General features: G+C 42.2%; 1 protein-coding gene across 1 annotated transcript in view; it reads right to left on the bottom strand.

Moving 5' to 3' along the window:
- Positions 1-20,318, bottom strand: part of Nell1 (neural EGFL like 1) — an 827,697-nt gene that overhangs the window by 646,205 nt on the left and 161,174 nt on the right. The window contains exon 5 of the mRNA XM_021189273.2: positions 387-483. Within this exon, the coding sequence (XP_021044932.1) occupies positions 387-483 (97 nt within the window). The remainder of the gene's footprint in view (positions 1-386; positions 484-20,318) is intronic.

Below are 20,318 nucleotides of genomic sequence, written 5' to 3'. Positions count from 1 at the left end.
GCATGGGCTTCTGAAACTCCAAAGCCCAACCTCCAGTGACACACCTCCTCTAACAAGCCCGTGCCTCTTAATATTTCCCAAAGAGTTCCATCAACTAAGGACTAAGCTTTTAAATATACAAGACTATGGGCCATTCTCATTCAAACTTCCATAGTAATCAAAAAAAAAGACACCCTGATTTTGAGAGGGAATGGCAAGGAGGATGTGGGAGAAGCTGAAGAGAAAGGAAAAGGGGGGGGATGATTTAATTATATTCTAATCAAAAACTGTAAAAAGAAAGGAAGGAGGGAAGGGGAGAGAGAGGGGGAGGGAGGGGGGAGGAAGGGAGGGAGGGAGAAAGAGAGAGAGAAGAGCATGTCTCAATATATATGAAAATTAGTGCTTACTTTGAAAAAGCCATGCTTTTGGTTACGTTGCCCAAGCCATAGATTGCTTCCAGGAGGAAGGTTGGTCTCCGGAGTGTCTATCACACGCTCGTAAATCCTGTAAGAACAAAAAGCGTAGTTGCTAATAGAGGGACTGCCATGTTGTTTGCATAGTTGTACATAGCTGCTAGTTTAAAGAGGTTAAGATAATAAGGACACATGCTCCACTATGTTCATAGCAGCCTTATTTATAATAGCCAGAAGCTGGAAAGAACCCAGATGTCCCTCAACATAGGAATGAATACAGAAAATGTGGTACATTTACACAGTGGAGTAGTATTCAGCTATTAAAAACAATGAATTTGTGAAATTCTTAGGCAAATGGAGGGAACTAGAAAATATCACCCTGAGTGAGGTCACAAAAGAACACACATGTTATATACTCACTGATAAGTGGATATTAGCCCAAAAGTTGAGAATGTCCAAGATACCCAAATTCATAGACCACATGAAGCTCAAGAAGAAGGAAGACCAAAGTGTGGATACTTCGGTCCTTCTTAGAAGGGGGAACAAAATACCCATGGTAGAAGATACAGAGACAAAAGGTGGACCAGAGACTGAATGAATGACTATCCAGAGATTGCCCTACCTGGGGATCCATCCCATATACAATCACCAAACCCAGACACTATTGTGGATGCCAACAAGAGCTTGCTGACAGGAGCCTGATATAGCTCTCTCTCCTGAGAGGCTTTGCCAGTGCCAGACAAATACAGAGGTGGATGCTGGCAACCAACCATTGGTCCTGTGCTCAGGCACAGGGTCTCCAATGGAGGACCTAGAGAAAGGACACAAGATGTTGAGGGGGTTTGCAGCCCCATAGGAGGACAACAATATGAACCAACCAGTACCCTCAGAGCTCCCAGGGTTTAAACCACCAACCAAAGAATACACATGGAGGGTCCCAGCTGCATATGTAGCAGAGGATGGCCTAGTTGGTCATCAGTGGAAGGAGAGACCCTTGGTCCTGTGAAGGCTCAATGCCCCATTGTAGGGGAATGCCAGAGCCAGGAAGTGGGAGTGGGTGGGTTGGTAAGCAGGGAAGGAGGTAGTGGATAGGGGGGTTAGTGGAAAGGAAACCAGAAAGGGGGATAACATTTGAAATGTAAATAAAGAAAATAACTAATTTTTTTTAAAGGTGTGGCATGCTTTAAGTGATATACGGTACTATGACAGAGATCTCCTCCGTGACAGTACTGGGCACACTTTCTGTGTACATCATACCTTTCTTACCTCCTTTACCATGAGGTTGGGGGATGGGACTAAGAAGACACCATTTTGAATATCTACCTTGACCAATGACTCCTGCACAAACTTAGAAGGACGTGGTTTTTATCCCAATGGTACAGGTCAAAGAACTGATGTAAAGAGAATGTAAGCATGTGCACAAGTGCTTCATCCCAGCAGGGATCCTTTCTTATATAGCCCAGGCCCACCTGCCCAGAGATAGTACAACTCATAGCAACCCACATCAATCATGAATCAAGAAAATGTCCCCACTGGCATATCCATAGGCCAATCCAATGGATGCAATTTCTCTACTGAGGTTCTCTCTTTCCAGATGTGTCAGGTTGATGACCAAGGTTGGCATCACAGTGCTGGAGGCCCAGAGAACTCTCAGTGGGGTGAGACGGAGGGAGTCGTACATTTCAGATCCAGGTGAGGGTCCTACCTACTCATGTTTTCCACATTCTTTACTCGGGGCTGCTACTAAGGAGTCATTTCCCAGGTTATGCCAGGACCTCCAGGTTATCATGGGGCTGAGTACCCCTTGCTTGAGAGCAGAGGGTGGTGTATTTCTCTAGAAGGTTCTCAGAAGGGAAGTATAGAAGAACTGAAGATTTGGTTTTAAGTACAAAACCAGAGAGACTCTTGCTATTAGGAGCTGATATACTACAGCCTTTTACCCAAGCTATACAGCCCATGATGGTACATCTCCAGGAATATGCAGTTCAGAAGACTCTGTGCAAAGCCTTGTTAGGAACATGAATATATCAGGGCTTTTCCCACTAATTATATTTCCATCATAAATGGAAACTCAAAACATAATTAAGGAGACATAAGTTTCCTAGGCCATGTTTTCTTCATGGGAATCCAACCATTTGTGTGTATTAAATGAGCCTTCTTGGGTAAAACAATTTGTTAGAGTGGCTTTACAATACAACAATATATTATATACTTTCTCTTAAAGGGTTCCTAGACTTGACATTATGGAAAGGCTAGAAACAAGCCAAACTTACAACAAAAGAGAAAAAAAAGCATAAGTTATGAAAGCATCAGCTTCTAAGAATTTACTATAGTCATTAAAAGTGATAAATATGCAGATTGTGAGAAATGGGAAAATATATACAAAATAATTTTCACTAGAGGACATGAAATATAAAGTTATTTATGTACTGTGGAGATAACGGTAGAAAAGTTATGTTTGACATTGGTGGATACAAGACAGGCTAAGGAGAAATGGAGATCACTGTATTTAGGGGAAGAGATAGGACCATAATTTTCTACAAGGCTGTCTCACTAATAAATTTAAAACGTTGTCAACCCATTTACCTTAGCCTGTATTTTCAAGTATTCACCTCTGTCATAGTCAGAGGAATTTTCAGTGCCGATGCTTTCTTCCTTATATTCAATATACTCTTGAACCTTCTCCACTGAGCAGGGTAGGCCTTAATCAATATTTATAGAGCACACAAGTGAATGCATGATGGAACAACCAAACAATACCAACTTCTCATTCTCTCCAATTTCTTTCTGATAATGGCAGCTGCTCTTTGTGCCTTGAAAACAGTGGAAGAAGCAAATATTTGACGTCTGCCACCACCAACTAGAACAGGGTGACCCACAGGACATGTGTGTCACACTAATGCTCCAATGTTGTATGCCCAGTCCCCACTAGGGTCTTCTCTATAGGCCAGGGAGAAGGATGAGATGCTGCCTCCTTAGCAACCAATGTCTCCCAAAAATCAAGAATCCATAGAGAATATGTACAGCAGCAGGCAGAATCAGCAAATTGGATATAAGTATAGCAACATAGGGGATTTTAAAGGCACACGATATGTTTTTAAGCTTGCAAACTCTTCATAAGAGACATCAGCCAGATTTACAAGTATAGCCATGGTACGACACCTTGTTAGTACCGGGCTTTGAACTCAATGATCTGGCCAGTCTTCTGCATTGCAGATTCAGATATTCAATAAAGAGATTTCACTGCAGAAACTGTAGCCAAGCTATTGCTTCCCCCAAAAGTTAGACAAACAGAACCTGTACATTTTTTTTTTCAGAGAAAAATACCAAAGTATACAGTGAGATCATGCTTGGGCAACTCATGAAGTATCTAAAGCTCTGAATGGGGAGGGTGTGGATTGCCTCTCCTGGTGCATGCTCACATCACAAGCCAAGTTGGTATCTCCTTGTACAATAACAATATAAAAGTACAATTTATACAAATAAATTACCAGTCCTGTCTTTACTGACTTATCTAGAAGGAAGGGAAAAGAGAGATCTCGTTACTGAGATGAGGACGCATTTTGCAGGCTCACTGAGATGGTCACTAGATTGAGACAATTTGCAGATAAGCCTCCTCAGGAGACAAGCATGTCTGCAGTGAGAAACAGCTCTTTTCTGTGCCAGTTTTTCAGGGTGGACTTATATACCTTTCATGTATTATGTTTATGTCTTTTTTTTTTTTTTTTTGCTTCCTTAGTGATCTCTGGGACTGTGTGCTAGAATGACCCATGTGAGTCCCTCTTCAACCTTTTGACTGATAACATTATACAGCCCACTACTGTCTCTAAGATCATGATCATAGCTGGGCTTGCCTTTCCAAACTTCCCAGCAGAGGAAGGAAGAACTTGGGCATCTCAGTGACCTTGGCCTAGCATGCTCCTCCTCAAGCTGCCAATGACTGCCATTGCTCTTATCTTCTGCAGGGTCTCTATGGAGTGGAGCCTTCACCTCAGGACTCTGCCCTGTGTCTGATCCATTGTACCCTTTACTGATAGACCTTCCATGATAGTCTATGAAACACCTCAGAACCACCTGGTCACTCTCTAGCACTTAGCTTGTCTTGCCCTGATCGAACCAGGTAACTCCAAAATGGGTCCATGGGTCCTCTGCTCATTGACTCTGTCCTCCCATAGGATACCTTGAAAGAGAGACCTTGTCATTTGCAAGTCAGCATTTCTAGTGTCAAGAAGACTGCCTAGCCAAAGTAGTGTGCATCTACTCAGAATGGATGAATGAATACACAAATGAGTGAGTGCTTCCTGGATCTTCAAAATCGGAGGATGATAGTTAGATAGGTCTAAAACCCTGCCAAGTTGAAACTTTACAATAAGCAATTCATAAAGCTGTGTAATTCCAACTTGGAAAAGAGTTCGTTGGAAAAGGCACTTTGCAGCATGCTGATAACCCTTAGAGAAATAAAGTCAGTAAAATGAGTGAAATGTGATCATCCCTTCCTAGCATCTTCCTCTGCCATCTCCACCTCGGGAGATTTACACACAAAACTAGAAAGAAGCAAGACAAATGCTTCTCCTTGTTTCCCACCCAGAAAAGTGAGGGGGTAGCAAATTTAAATCTGTCAGGCAGGCACGTTGCTAACAGGGAAGCTAGATAGCTGTATTTCAGAAAGAAGGATAAACAGTGGGCAACTCAAAAATTAATTAGATCAAGAGCTAAGTCAGTGACTTACAGTTTCTGTTGGCTACATTATCATCATCCCAAATAACACTGCAGTTTCTCTTCAGGATCATATAAATCTTTTTGCTTTTACCAAATTTATCACACTCTCATAGCCTGTCTGATACAAATAATGAATTACTCCACAGTCATCTGAAATCTACCCCTTCTTTTGACTGCAGAAAACCTAATTCCCACTTAGTCCTGTATCTGAGGCTTCGAGCTCACTTGAGCCATTAAACATGGTGCTGACTATTAAGTGGTATTGGAGGAGTTATGGGAATTGTGCATGCCATTAGTATCCATCAGGAGTTTAAAGTATAAGCATCTCATTTCTAATACAACACCATGCAAAATTAGCCATCCAGTCAGACATAAAACCTGCCTTAGGAAAGCGAGCAGCTGAGAGTAACTGACAGTCCAGATAAAATCATCCACTGGATCGAGGGTTCACATCAGGAACTTCTTCACAAGGAGCAAGCCCTCTTTTTTTTTTTTTTTTTTTTTTTGGTTTTTTTGAGACAGGGTTTCTCTGTGTAGCCCTGGCTGTCCNNGAACTCACTCTGTAGACCNGNCTGGCCTCGAACTCAGAAATNCACCTGCTTATGCCTCCCAAGTGCTGAGATTAAAGGCGTGCGCCACCACACCCGGCGCAAGCCCTCTTTATGTGTGACTTTGAATAACAACATCCTCCTGCTTAAAAGACCAGTCCATATTCCTCAGAAAACTCGAACTTCCTGTTTCAAATCAATGCCCTTGGAACTCAACACTACGCAATGTAAGGACTGAACTATAAGACAAATGAAAGAACATTGAATGCTTATTTATCTGGATGAAGAAAGACCACTGAAGGGACCTCAGGGACCTTTCCTAACTATGTAGAAGAATGACTTTCCAATGGAAATACATGAACTGTTATGTATTATATCCCTGTTTACTAAGACATGAGGAAGCCCTACTAAGGCACTGAATGAATATGTTTATCTTGGGCCTTGCCACCAACTGAAGTAAAGCTTCCATGCACTCCTGTGGAAGGACATTACAACAACCTTGCTTAATGTGTGGAGAAGCCTCTTCCCAGAAGAAAGTTAAGGTGCTCCCTAGGAAGTTTCCTCTGCAGAACACAAGGTCATTTTCCCCAGATGTCCCCACTGCTGTGGCGATGGGTGACCTTGCATACAGCAACCTCTTCTTCTAACTTAAGTTGTAAGAGACAAGCACACACTTTTTTCTGGTGGCCTCATAGGGAAGTGTGAGAATAACAGGTTTTTGAAGGCAACTAGAAAATCTAAGGGCATCCATCTGATGTCATCAGCATTATTCTTGACACCCACAAATGTTGAGTCTAGAGGTCTGCACTGTGCCCAGGAGCTCCTTAAATCGCATCCACTGTGACAGGGCACATCGCCAGCTGTGCACAGCGACCTGCTCATTGCCTGGCTGCTGTTACTATTTTCTAACATGGAACACACAGCTTGTACCAGAGGGACATGAAAGGGCACCCCCAAGGAGCAGCTCTGTACTCCCCTCCTACCAATCTGCTTAACAAATCCAGATGACACTCAACAAATACTTAGATCTTTAATATGCACCTCTGGCATTAGATGAGAAAAACAGAGAGCCACAGGGAGAGAAGCTTGCTGTGTAGTCTGGGCTGGCTGACCAGAGAGTCCCAGGGGACCTCTGTCTGTGACTTACCAGCTCTGGGATTACAGATGTAAACTATAACACCTGACCGTTTTTAATGTGGGCTGTGAGGATTGAACTCAGGTTCTGTCAGAACTTTACAAATTAGTCCATATCGCCAGCCCATCTTCTCCTAATTCTTCCCAACACTTTTTCTCTGCCTGAAGTTCATAATCCAGAGTCAACCTAAAATGCTTCAGATTTGCAGATCAATGTCAAATAATACAGTCACATAATTCTACAGCTTTAGTATTTTATCTGTGACTTGGCAGTATCAGTGATTCTTAAGTCTGTAGGAAACTATGATGCTGGTGTTACAGTTTCAGCCATAAGAGACTTGATGGAACACTATCAGGATTAAAAGTGACATTAATAGGCAGAAATCAGGTCAACTCAAGATGAAATTTAACACTGGGGGGAAAAAGCGTCCATGCTTAAGATATGCAAGCCTCTTAAACACAATGTGTAAGAGTCTAAGAGTGAACAGAACTGCTGCTGTATAGCTAGTAGGGGGCTCTTAGCTCTTTTTGCAGTAACAATGACTTAAAATAATACTGTCAAAAGGAAGTTTAGGTGAAGTGGAAACTTCTGGTTTCTTCGGAAAGTTAGTTAATATCAAATGATGGTTTGCTGACACACAGGCAAAAGGATGTTTTGATACAGCAAACATATGGAAAGACCTGTGATGAAGGAGTAAAAATATGAACTCACAGAAAGTGGGAGATGAGCAATGAGCATTGGTTTGGTTTGCTCTACCTCACTATCCCTCAATAACTACATGCATGTATTAGTTCATCTTGCATAGTGTTGTTGATCTCTACTGGTGGTGACACCAGAGAGAAACTTCCCAAAGAACTGCCTGTGAGGTTCCTACAGCAGCTTGCTACTTCCATAGCCTCGCCTTGGGCTAGTTGGTGAGTCTTGTGGTTTCTGCAGGCTTGAACTATGGCTGCTGGTTTGTGCCTGGTGTCTGCTTGCTGAAATAACTAGACTGTAGCTGCTGGTTTGTGACTGATATCTGCCTACCTAGAGGACTGCACTGTAGCTGCTGGTTCATGTGTTGCGTCTGCCTGCTTAAAGGACTGGTCTGTAGCTACTGAGTTATATTTGGTGTTTGCTATAGGACTAAACTGCTGAGAAAGAAGATCAAGCTTGCCCCCCCAAAGAACTATTGCTGAACAGGTTCACTTCCCCCACTTCCTATTAACTTTTCTCTTCCACTACCTCTGCTGGATGGTGGACTAGAGGAGAGGTTGAACCCTTATTAAAAGTAGGTTGAAAAAAAAATCTGTGCCTACAATTGGGAGTTTAAACTGTACCATGAGAAGTCCAGTCTCATCTGGCTCAAATCAATCCATCTTCTCAGAGAGTCATGTGTGCTTCTAGAACTTTCCAAACTAAACACACACTTCAGAAGGAAACAAAAAGAATGTGAAGGACCTGGGAACCAAATGAAGACATAAACAGCAGAAGGGCAGAGGCAGTTTGAAAAAGGCTGATGGGTGGTAGAGTCTTCACATATGAGGAAGAATCCTTGGAGAGGAATTAAATGTACTCCAGTGTCTCATGGGAGTAAAATGTGCACAATGCAAGGTTACAGTGTCAACATGGCAGGACCTAGAACTCCCCAGGAGACAAACTCTGTGCCTATCTGGGAGGGACTTTCAAGATTATATTAACTACGCTGGGAAGACCCAACCTCATGTCCCACAAGTGAGGATCTTAGACTGGAAAAAGCCACAGAGTACCAGCATTCACCTCTCCCTGCTTCCTGATAGTGACTTCTGTTATGAACAGCTGCTGCACACTCCTGCCACCGTGTCAGCCCCAACCTAATAGTCTGTCCCCTCAAACTGCAAGTCAACTAATCCTTTACCCTCCTTAAGTTGCACTTATTGGGAATGCTGTAACAGCAACAAGGCAAGTAATTAGTACATAATAAAAGAACCATTAACAGTATACCTTCAGCTTGAGAAAGGATGAATTTTTTTAGCAGTCAGAGAAACATGCACAGAGAATAGACAGCCTGGCCACTGTGAACCTCCTCTCTCTATAGAGCTTTGCTGCTGAAAGTAGAAGAGCAAATTAATCTCAAACTCAGAGATAGAGTCTCTGCCCCAAAAGCCACCGGAGCAAACTTTGAGTGTGCTCTAACTATAGTGCACAAGTGTATATACTTTATAATCATTGTAATAATGTTAATAATAGGCACACACCCTGCCCAAATGACACATGTGCTTATAAAAGTGAAAGGCCCTTCCTGAAAGGAATGGCAAAGACAAAACTCAAACCCAGATGTAAGCCTTTAGAGCATGGCATTGCCTTCTGCTCTGCAGTGGATTCTGCTCTCACAGAGTAAAACACCCAGTGGGGAGATTACAGAAACATCAGGAGACAGAGAAGGACCATCTGGACTAGGGTCAGCAAGCCCCTGTGCGTGCCTTACCTCTCTTGTTCACACTTTGTAAACTAGGGAAAGTTACTGTACCTCGGATTTTTTTTTTTCAACCATGCACTTTTTGTTTTAAATATGGCTTTGTGCAGCCAAGACTGAACTCAAAGTCACTCACTATGTAGCTGAAGATGACATTGAACTTCAGGTCTGCCTGCCTCCATCCTCTAAGTGCTAGAATTACAGGCATACCACCACCACACCTAGCTGATTTTAAGAGCAATTCATCTTATACAGATTTACTGTAAACACCCAGATAATAGTCTGGAAAGTATTTCATGAAGTTGTAAATGCTCTTTACAAAGTGCATTGTTATTAGTGTCATTAAGGAAAAGAAATGCTCTTATCTTCGCCAAATAACCTGAAAGGTATTTTTGTTTGAATTATTTTCAGACAAACTGCCCAAGTCTTCATAGAAGCCATTTGGCTTTCCTGGATAAGCACACTTTCCACTTCAGGTCTCGGTTTCTACAGATGAGGATGGCGGAAGTTCTAATGGGAAGGAGAATTGAGTTTGAGCCCTCAAACCACTCTGTCAACAGTGCCTCCAGCAGCACTTGGAGGCCACGGCCATTGCTGCCATCTTTTCCAGGGATCCAGACAAAACATGCTATGTACAGGCCTTAATGCTGCCCCATCTAGCTGTCTGTCATACCTGTTGTGTTATTCCCTGAGATGAAGATTTAAATGTTCTTCATGTGATAGATGAAAAAACCTGCTGCTCATGTAGGACATACTTGGGTAGCAGGGCCTCGTAGGTCAGAAAGGACATTGAAAGTCTTCTAATCCCACCTCCATCTGCTACTTGTTACATTAATATACAAGCATCCAAAAGCCATCTGTCAGCAGTGAGCGGGGACACTTTCCTCCTATAACAGCTTGAAGCTTCCCAGAGCAAATAGAACTCCCCAAAGGCCTGATGATTGACATCTCCAAACGACCCTCGTAGTTTGGAATATGTCAGGGTCTAGCAGCTATGGTAAGGAACAAAGAAAATATTTCACAAACTCTCTCTCTCTCTCTCTTTGTGGTTTTATACAGCTACAAGCTGCAAGCCTACACACCTGTCTCAAATGCTGGCACCTCCAAAACCCAAGACATAATCCATATTCTTTGGCTCTTTCTGGGAATCTTGAAGTCTTTGATGTAAAGTGTTTTGGTAATGTCCAATCTTTGCTAGACAAAAGGAGAACTTCATGAGTTTGTTAAGAATACAAATTTCTAGAGCCGGGCGTGGTGGCGCACCCTTTAATCCTAGCACTCAAGAGGCAGAGGAAGGCGGATTTCTGAGTTCGAGGCCAGCCTGGTCTACAAAGTCAGTTCCAGGACAGCCAGGGCTGTACAGAAAAATCCTGTCTCGAAAAACCAAAAACCAAAAACCAAAAAAAAAAAAAAAAAAAAAAAAAAAAAAAAAAAAAAATTCTAGGTCCCTCAGACTTACATATGCCAGTCTGATCTTGTATAGACAAGAATCACCGATGGCTATCTGACTTGCCTGTCCCCACACAACAGTTAGATTTGGATGACAATCCTAATACATCATCACTACAGTCAGTCAAGAAAACTTGTCTTTAAGTAGTTAGGACTTGAGGCCATGTCCAAGGTGGAATTTGAAATTTGCAAGTGGGTTGTTCCCACTCTAAGACCACATCTAAACATTTTCCTACTTGAATGATAGGTGGGAAAAAAGATGCAAAAAGAAGAAGAACCTTCCTGGTACTATCTTTTATGAAGGATATGAGGAAATCAGAGTTCCCCTGACCATATCCATTAGTGACTACACAGATGGTGAATGGAGAGACTGAAGACAGACAGACAGATAGACAGACAGATGATAAATAAGAAAGAAAGAAAGATAGATAGATAGATAGATAGATAGATAGATAGATAGATAGATAGATAGATAGGGCTATATATACATATGTATAAGTTTGGAGACCTGGAGAGGAAAGGAAAGGGGGAAATGATGTAATTATATTTTAACCTCAAATTTTTAACAAAAAGGAATATAAACTCTAGTGAGATGGATAGTCTCCATTTGTCTCTCCAGATACATTTTGACTTGTCATTGCCTTGCTTTGCAGCTCAGGAGTCTGAGCCTTGGGTGTCAGTCAGTTCCTCTCTGCCAAGGTTCCAAGTGAGTGAAGCAAAATTGAGTACCATCAGGAGGGAAGGAAGGGCTGAGGCTCAGGTGAAGGCTAATAGATAAGGGGCTCATCGTGGTAGCCTGGTACACAGCACACAATACTAACCACTGGTTAGTATTTCGTGGGGTAGATGCCCCATGAAGAAGACAGAATACAGTGAAGAAGGTCCTTCTGCAGCACTGCTATTCAGGGTCCCTTTGACTGCTGTCTGTGGTCTTCCCAATGTAAGTGTGTCAATACAAACTTGATTGTTTTTTAATAATGTTTACAGAGGGGACAATGCTTATGCCTTGACTTCTGCTCCACTGAATGTACTCTGAATTATTCATTTAGTTCGAGGCTGTTTCTTTTTAAAAAGTAATCATTGTCTTCTTGAATGAAATTTTTGTTTTTCCATGCTATCAGTCCTGTCAGACTTTAGAAGTTCAGTCACCAAGAAGAGCAAAGCAATTTAGATAAAATTTCCTGTTCTAAAGGAAGACTTTGTTATTAAATGTGAGGCATTCAATAGTAACTGCCAGCTGTTTAATCAAAAAGTTATTGTTCATTGTAGAGGCGAAAAATTGGAATCTGGAAAACAATGGGCTACAACTCGAAGCTCAGGAAGTGTCTGATGAAGTTGCAAACTCCTTTCAAGCTCTTTTTGGCATTTAAACTATAATGGCCCATCTCTGATAAGGCATTCACATAAGATCACAAGAAAATCACTGCAATGGCCAGATCTCTACTCCTTAGAATCGCCCCATGTCTTGGTAGCCCCTGTATGTTCAGACTACAAAGTACAAGAGTATTTTTAGACACACCTCAAGTGAGCTTATCATTGGGGACACACAAGTGACTCCTTTAGTGTCCAAGACTAAAATAAGGGATAAAAGAAAAATTAAGGAAATAAAAGGAGGAAAAAATACTAGTAAGAGAAGAAGGTTCTGAAGGAGACATAAATATAATAGATCCAGGAGTAAGAGGGGCTCTGCTACAAATTCTAGGCTCAACGGATGTGGGGTGTGGCCTAGAATAAACCATGCCACCTCTTTATATAAGCCACATCACACACACACACACACACACACACACACACACACACTCACATGCACACGCACACACACGCGCACACACACACACACACACACACACACACACATGCAAGCACACATGCCCACACGCACACACAGAAATGTAATTAGCTAAAGTTACTCATCTTGATCTCTGTCACATACCGTCAAAACTTAAGTAACATAGGAGTGTGTGGGGAAGTGGATCAGATGTCAAACAGTTCAGCACTCAAATGAAGTGCTGCCTACGATGAAATGTGGAACTCGCTTTGTAACGCACATGGAATAAAAGGTACATCTGCACCCATGCTCTATGCCTACCTCACATACACCCTGGGACACAACCAGAAGCTTATGTCCTTGTGGACACTTGAGAGAACGCGGTTCTTACATGTCTTGCCATTGCCAGGACCTCACCCAGTTCTTGCTGCAGAATACATGCTCAAGAACAGCGGCTTTTTTCCCCAGTTATTTTTGCACTTGGCAGTACTAGAATGTTATTCTGAGTAGTGTCTATATACAGCCCTCTCCCTATGAGTGTACAGTGGATAAACAGGCTTATTCCTTCTGCCTCATGCATAGATCAATCATTCATCATCCAAATGTTTGGAACTGAATGATATTGTGTGAATTTTAAAAAGTCAGACACAGGAAAGACAAATGCCACATGTTTATTCTTACATGGAAGATAAAAATAAAGTGTCAAAATAAAAGAGACTAAAGGAGTCACTACTAGATGCTCAGAAGGGGAGCCAGAGAGCAGGGATCAGGGATTGGGAGAAGGGATACAAAAACACAAAAGAAAAAGGTTCCAATGTCCCTATATATCACTATAGTTCACAAAAACCTGTCATATATTACAGGAGGGAAAGTGGCCACATCTACATAAATGCTGGGGGCCTGTATAACCACAAAGGCCTAGTTTGCAGAAGAACCTAACTGAGGACTGCCTGAGAGAGCCAGGATTGCTGATGCAGACAATGTCAGCCAATCGAGAACTACTGTTTAGGAGAGATGCTTTTGGGGGGTCAATGGGGCAGGGGGTGGAGGGTACTAAAGAAGCTTGCAGCAGTGCTCAGATGAGCTTGCTGTAGTTTCTCACCTGCTCACAGATTCTGTGTAGTTGATTCTGCACCACCTCACCTCCAACCCCCAAGGGCCGGCAGGGTCAGGCTGAGAGTCACTCAAGGCACGGGCAGCACTGTATTTTATAAAGAACTAAAACAGGAGGAGCTCAACGTTTCTAAAATAAAGAAATAGGGGTCATTAATATAGGTCACTGGGTAAAGGTGCTTGCCACCAGGCCAGACAAACTTGAGTTTATCTTGAACCTACATAGTGTGAGAAGGGAACAGACCCCTGTAAGTCATCCTCTTATCTCCATACACACCCCATGGCATGTAAGTGCCTACACACATGCACACACAAACACAAACATCATTTTTACTAAGATTAATCATCAGCAATACCTTGATTCGATCAGTGCTTGTTACATATGTATGTATTGAAATGTGATCTTTTGTCTTATTGATAGGTGCTATTTTTATATTTTGAAAAAAAAATAAGAAAAAACTTTTAAATTGATTTGTTAGTATTTACAAAACTAGACAGATAGAAAAGTTGAAATGTAGACTGATGTTTGAAAGAGGAGCATGGGATCTCTGAAGAGTTGATTACTTCATGATTCATCTCCTCAAGCAAATAAAAGTTACATCCACATTGCCCTGGCTTCTCTGTCTTTCCTCTATCTCTTCATATGGATTCATAAACAACTTTCTCACCATAACACATTCTGGTTGGGAATCACTAGGTACCTAATGCAAATGTTCAAATCATCCTGCATGCTCAAGTATTTGCAACTTTTAGAAGTTTACCAAGTCTTCTGGTTTCCATCCTTCATGCATGTTGGTTTCTTAGTTCCAGGAGCCATTTTAGCATATCAATGGCTGTATAAAACACCAAGACTCCGCATGGCTGTCAACTGCAAAGCTCTTCTCATGCTATTTGAGTTTTATTGAAAATGGTACTTTTGTTTTCTTTTGTAGGATACTATCAAAATGTCTTCTGCCAATCTGACTTTTTTTTGTTTTGTTTTTACTTTTTCAGTATTTGTTTAAACTTTTAAGTATTACAGTTTTTACTTTGAGTTTTTATTTCTCTCTCATTGAAGTGATTTTCGTTAGCTTAGATGCCCCTGCTAAGTGCGTTTCCCAGACTGGTGATGGGGTGCTTGGTACCTATAATCCTTTCATTTTCCTGCAGGCTATGTTCAACAGCCTTTGTGAGATGCACTTCATATATGACACAATTCACCTACTGAGTGTGTACACTTTGACATAGTTTGTTCTATCACATCACCAATTTTTAATTATTATGACATATATACAACCAAAAAAAAAATGCCACTTTATCTGTGCTTAGTTGTAAGAATCCATGACATTAATTACATCCACGATGATGTATGACTATTGACACTGTATAAAAAACTTGACTCACCCTGACCAGAAACTCTGATAGCACTCCATTTTCCTACCCGACAGCCCTGAAACCTCTGTTCTGCTTTCCAATGTTGAACCATTCTACAGATCTGCTAATTCTATGTTTCATTTATGTTAAATAATGCTTCCTCATCAACAATTCATCCTCCTCCTTTTCCTCCTCCTCCTCTTCCTTATGCTCCTTCTCCTCTTTCTCCTTTCCTCCTTCTGCTCTTCTCAGAAACTAGGACAAGACTTAGTATGAAACATCCTTAAAAGTATCAAATGGAAGAAGAACATGTATTTCTGTCTTCTCTATCATAATGTCACTCAAAATACATTTGACAGACAGTTCAGCATTGAGTCAGATCCTATTGGTGCACTACAATCTACTGGCCACTGTGTTTGTTTTATATTCCAAACAAGTCTCTAAACTTCTTGGACAATAGGGTATGTCTTTGCTTCCACATCTCCTATGGATGGTTGGAATGGATACTTGACAAATGCTTTCTTGGAACAGTAAATATATGAACTGTCAACCAAATATTCTGCAAGTTAGAAGACGGATCTGGGGAGAGACATAGAGCAGCTTTTCCATGCCTTGCCATTTCGTCCCTATCAACGAAGTTCTGGTGCAACCAAATCCCACTTCTGGGCCATGGAGCCTGACACAAAAATTTAAGCTCTCCATAAAATGAGGCAAATGATGCCTCCTGGGTTTTATATGATACAGAAATAATGTTTTTCAATCATGAAGGCTGGCTTATAACAGCTCATAGAAGGACTGCTTAGCACTCTTCCTCCTAATTCTCCCTTTCTTCACCATGGGCCAAACTCAGTCAAAATCCAGCTGAATTTTCTTTCAACACAGCAGCACTTCCTTGTGAAAAAAAAAAAAAACTTGAAAGCCAGCAACATGGCTGCTCTGGTAAGGTATGTGTGATCTGGTTGCAATGACAGACCTTTAATTCCTCTGGCTGAAATGAAGACACATCCTTAGTATACACCTTTAATCCCAAACAATGAGGGACAGACAAAGTGAGGAATCAGAAAAAGATTTGGCAGAATGAGTCAATGATAGGATAAGCCCAACTCGCTAGAGAACAGCACAGGAAATGGAGGCTACTTAAGAGTAGTGCAAAGAGAGAGCGAGTTAGTCAGAATCTGAGTGAGAGGCAGTCAGTCAGTTCAGTGGATGCAACGCAGTTCAGATCAGTTGAGTCTGTGCAGAGGAGCTGATTTCAGTTTCATTCAGTTCGGGCTGCAGAGTCAGTTAAAGTCAGAGAATAAGAAATAGACAGAAGATTAGAACAAAGTGCCAGAGTTAGCTTGAGGCCAAGCAGAGCAACTCAGTGAGAAGCCAAGAGAAGCCAGATTGAATCAGTCAGCTTGGAGAGGCGTTTGAGTCAGAATAGCCGAGTTGAACAAGCCAGACAGAGTTCAGCAAGAACTAGAAAGGGCATGCTTATTCAGCAGTAAATGCACAATGTAATACAGCACAATTACATCTGTGAAATAAAAGTTACCTTTTCACTTCCTGTTGGCCCAACAGCTACTGCTGTTCTCACCTGATTTCTCTGTACAAAAGACTCTGCCACATCACCTTCACCATTTTATAGTTCTCAGAAATCCAGAGTCATTCTCTTAACCTTGGCTCTGATGTGGCCTGGTTTGGTTGGAACTGACAGCTTGGTGAGTCCTCCTTCTCCACAACTATTTAGTATTTATGATGGTTTAATGGGGCCATACATTCTGAATAATTGCCGACCTCTTAGAGAAGTATCAACAAGGAAAGATTATATATGTACCTTGCATATGTATATGTAACATGAAAAATTCAAGAAAAAAACACAACAGTGAAAGTATGATGAGGGGACCTCTGCACTGTATGATTTCATGGATAAGAAAGCATTTCAATAAAGAAGCTAAGAGACAAGTCATGGATGGACCCACACATATAGGTGCACACACTCACGCACAGAGAGAGAGGGGGAGGGAGGGGAAATAGGGAGGAACAGAGAGAGAGAGAGAGAGAGAGAGAGAGAGAGAGAGAGAGAGAGAGGTCAGACAGACAGACAATGGCACATAAAAGAAACAAGGGTAGAGATATGACATGGTCAGGCAACACTAAGGCTCTAGATAACAGATGAATCTGCAGTACAGGAGGCAGGGAGACAATAAAGGAGTTTGGGGCATAGAATGAAGGAGCTAGGTTTTCTTACAGCGAGAGAACAGCCCATGGCTCAACCATTTGTTTAAGTGAAGTGGAAAGCTCCAGAGACTTTTGAGTGGAAAGTTAATGTTATCTAATTCAAATGGATAACTATGGTTGGTAAGGTTAAGAATGGACCTGGAATGGGCAGAATGGGGAAGCCTGCTGTAGACCACTGCAATAGCACAGGTGAGAACTGGTGAGATCTGGATGCAGGTTTACAGTCAGGAAAGTATGAAAGTCATCAGGTTAATACACTACGAAGGTAAAATTAATGGAACCTACTGATAATTTGGAGCATAGGAGTAATTATGAGCAACTCCTCTGAGTTTGGAATTGGGGCCAAGTAACCCAGTGAAGAATTCAGAAGAGAGGGACTTCCAAATACAGTGAAAACAGGTGATAGCTGCAAGAAGATAAATAATTAATAACGAAAATTGAAATGGGGAGGGGGCAGAGTCCTCTCATTGTTTCAGCCTCAAAGCCTTGTGACTTCCCCAGGATTTACTTCAAGCTCCTGACCTGGTAGAGTGATATAAACTCCTCCCTTATGCACAGTCCATTACAGTTCATGAAGGATTTGTTCAGATGGTAGGGTAAACACAAGCAAGCATATGTCACCCCACAATAAGGGAGGGGTAAAATCACACAGCTAGAGAGTGGAGAAGCCAGACTGTGATCTGTGCAGAGCTGTGTCCCAGTTGGAAAGAGCTATGGCTGCGATTTGATCATTTGAAAAGATAATAATATACAGTCCTCTCTTGACAGACACCTGAGCTGGTTCTATAACATAACTGTTGCACACAGTGCAGCAGTGAACATGGATATACAAGTACTTCTATGTTTAGATTGGCTTAAGGGTCGCCTTCACAAATGCCCAATGGTAGTCTTTATGAATCCCAGTACATAGGTATAATGAAGATATGATACTAAAAATGGTCAGTATATAAGAAAAAGAATCCTTTACACAACTAAGCCCAGATGTAGGTAAATGTGAAGAGAATGTTTGGTGCCCTGCCACTCTTAAAAAGTTAAGGGTGTCACATGACCTCTTCTCTTCCTGGGTATAAAGGGTTAAAAAAAAAAAACTTGACTACAGTCTGTGGCCTTTAACAAGGAACACAGTCATGAGGTGATACTGCCGAAGAAGGGGACAAATAGATGCCTCTCCATTCCTCCCAGGTCCTGCCCATCTTTTCTGCCAATGCAATTTATATAATTTCATGAGAAATCCAGTCATCCTGACAGGTTAGGGCAGAGAGAAGACAGGAGGGCAGAGAGTGTTTCTGGAGAAGCAATTGTAAGATACTCTGCAGGGGCTCCTAGCCCACTTCCTCTATCCCAACCCCGCTTCCCCTGAAGGGATGGCTAGAACTGAAATTTAGGCATCCTCTGCTTTGGAAGAGGTGGCATTTTGGTTAATCCTAATGACTGTTCATCTTGCAAACACTGGGTCACCTTTCCCATGAGCTGTTTATCAGGAATGAACTTTAGAGAAAGCTCTGTCACATCATTTGCATGGTTATCAGCTTTACGGAAACTGTAAAGGTTCCGTGCATCCATTTACTACGCTAGATTTTAGATGAGCGAAGCTCTAAGCCCATCCGAGATGTCAAATTCTACTGTCCCGCTAATTTTATTTGACCACACTGGCCAGGATCTAACACACACAGGTAAAGTATGGCAGGAAAATAAAAAGGTCAGGGCTTCTCAAGGAGTCAGGATGAGAGAGTGTCTAGTCCTGTTGTCATCCTCGAGGCTACCTCCAGCAGCTGATAGGAGAGAATCAGAGACCCACAGTCAAATATTAGGTGGAGAGAGATTCCAGGTTGGAGATCTCCATCAGGTACCGCTTCCCCTGGAGCTCAGGGTGGGAAGACCACATGGAAGAAAGGGAAGAGGAACTGAGGAAGCCAGAAGGGTTGAGGATACCTGGAGAGCACAGCCTGCAGAATTAATTAAGTGAGACTCATGGGGGGCTCACAGAGACTGAAGTGCAGTCACATAACCTGTATAGATCTGTGCTAGGTCCTCTGTTATATGTTATGGCTGTTGGCTTGGTGTTTTGGGGGGACAGCCTGGAGTGGGGATGTCTCCAACTCATTCTCCTACCTTTTCCTCCACTAGGTTGCCTCACCCAGCCTTGATGTAAGGGTCTGTGCCTGGTCTTATTGTATTTTGTTGTACTGTGTTCAGTTGATGTTCCAAGGAGGCCAGCTCTTTTCTGGTGGTCATGGGAGAAAATGGATAAAAAATTAATAATAAAAAAAAAAAGATAAGAAGAGTGCAGCACAGCAAAGGTCATGTTCTTTCCTGTCAGCAAGAATGCCATGGAGTACAGCTGACAGGAACAATGAAGTTCTGGGGCCAGCCAATGAGAAACTGCCTGAACAAGGTGAGCAGGTAGAGAAGAAGCTATGAGAAGCCAGAGGGTGATGCACCAAAAAGAGAACAGTATTCGGAGATTCAACTAAACACAGAAAATTCCAGGAGGTCCCTGGCCCAGAGCCATCCATCCATCATGGTACTTTATAAGGAACACACATCTGTGTCTCAATGGCCTGTGAGAAGGCAATATCCAGAAAAAACAAGACCAGGTTTCCAGAAAAATAAAAAAGACCTAACAAATGGTACCCTAGACTTGACGGACTTCCGGGAAGTAGGCAGTCTGGCCTATTAGATTATGGCCTTTCAGAGTTGCCTTGACAGCAGCAACAGCCATGCATAAAGTGACTTCTGATTAAACAGGCACCTGTGTTATTCATCCTCCTGGTCACCTCTGCTTTGCTCTGAAAAGCAAGACTCACCCTGGTGGGACTAGTGTCAGCATCAGTCTTTCCAGGAATGAAGTTGAACTATTGGCATGACTGTTGACAACTGATTCAACACACACACACACACACACACACACACACACACACACACACACACACACCACATTGCCTCTTTGCTCAAAAAAAAGGGTGGGGGGGGTAAAAGAAAAGAAAACAATCAAGTTTGTTGTTAAAGCAATACACCAGTACCATGAAAAGAAAGATGATTGGACTATGACAGAATGGTGTCCCTGTCCCTTTTGGAGGAGAAACATCCAGTGACAATGCTGGGGATGGTGGAGCCAAAGGACACAAAGGACTTCACCCCGGCTGTCATGTGTAGGCTACAAACATCCCTGGCACACCCTTAC

This window comes from Mus pahari, chromosome 1, assembly GCF_900095145.1.
Source record: "Mus pahari chromosome 1, PAHARI_EIJ_v1.1, whole genome shotgun sequence".
Classification (NCBI taxonomy): Eukaryota; Metazoa; Chordata; class Mammalia; order Rodentia; family Muridae; genus Mus; species Mus pahari.
This window is presented reverse-complemented; position numbering and strand designations above follow the sequence as displayed.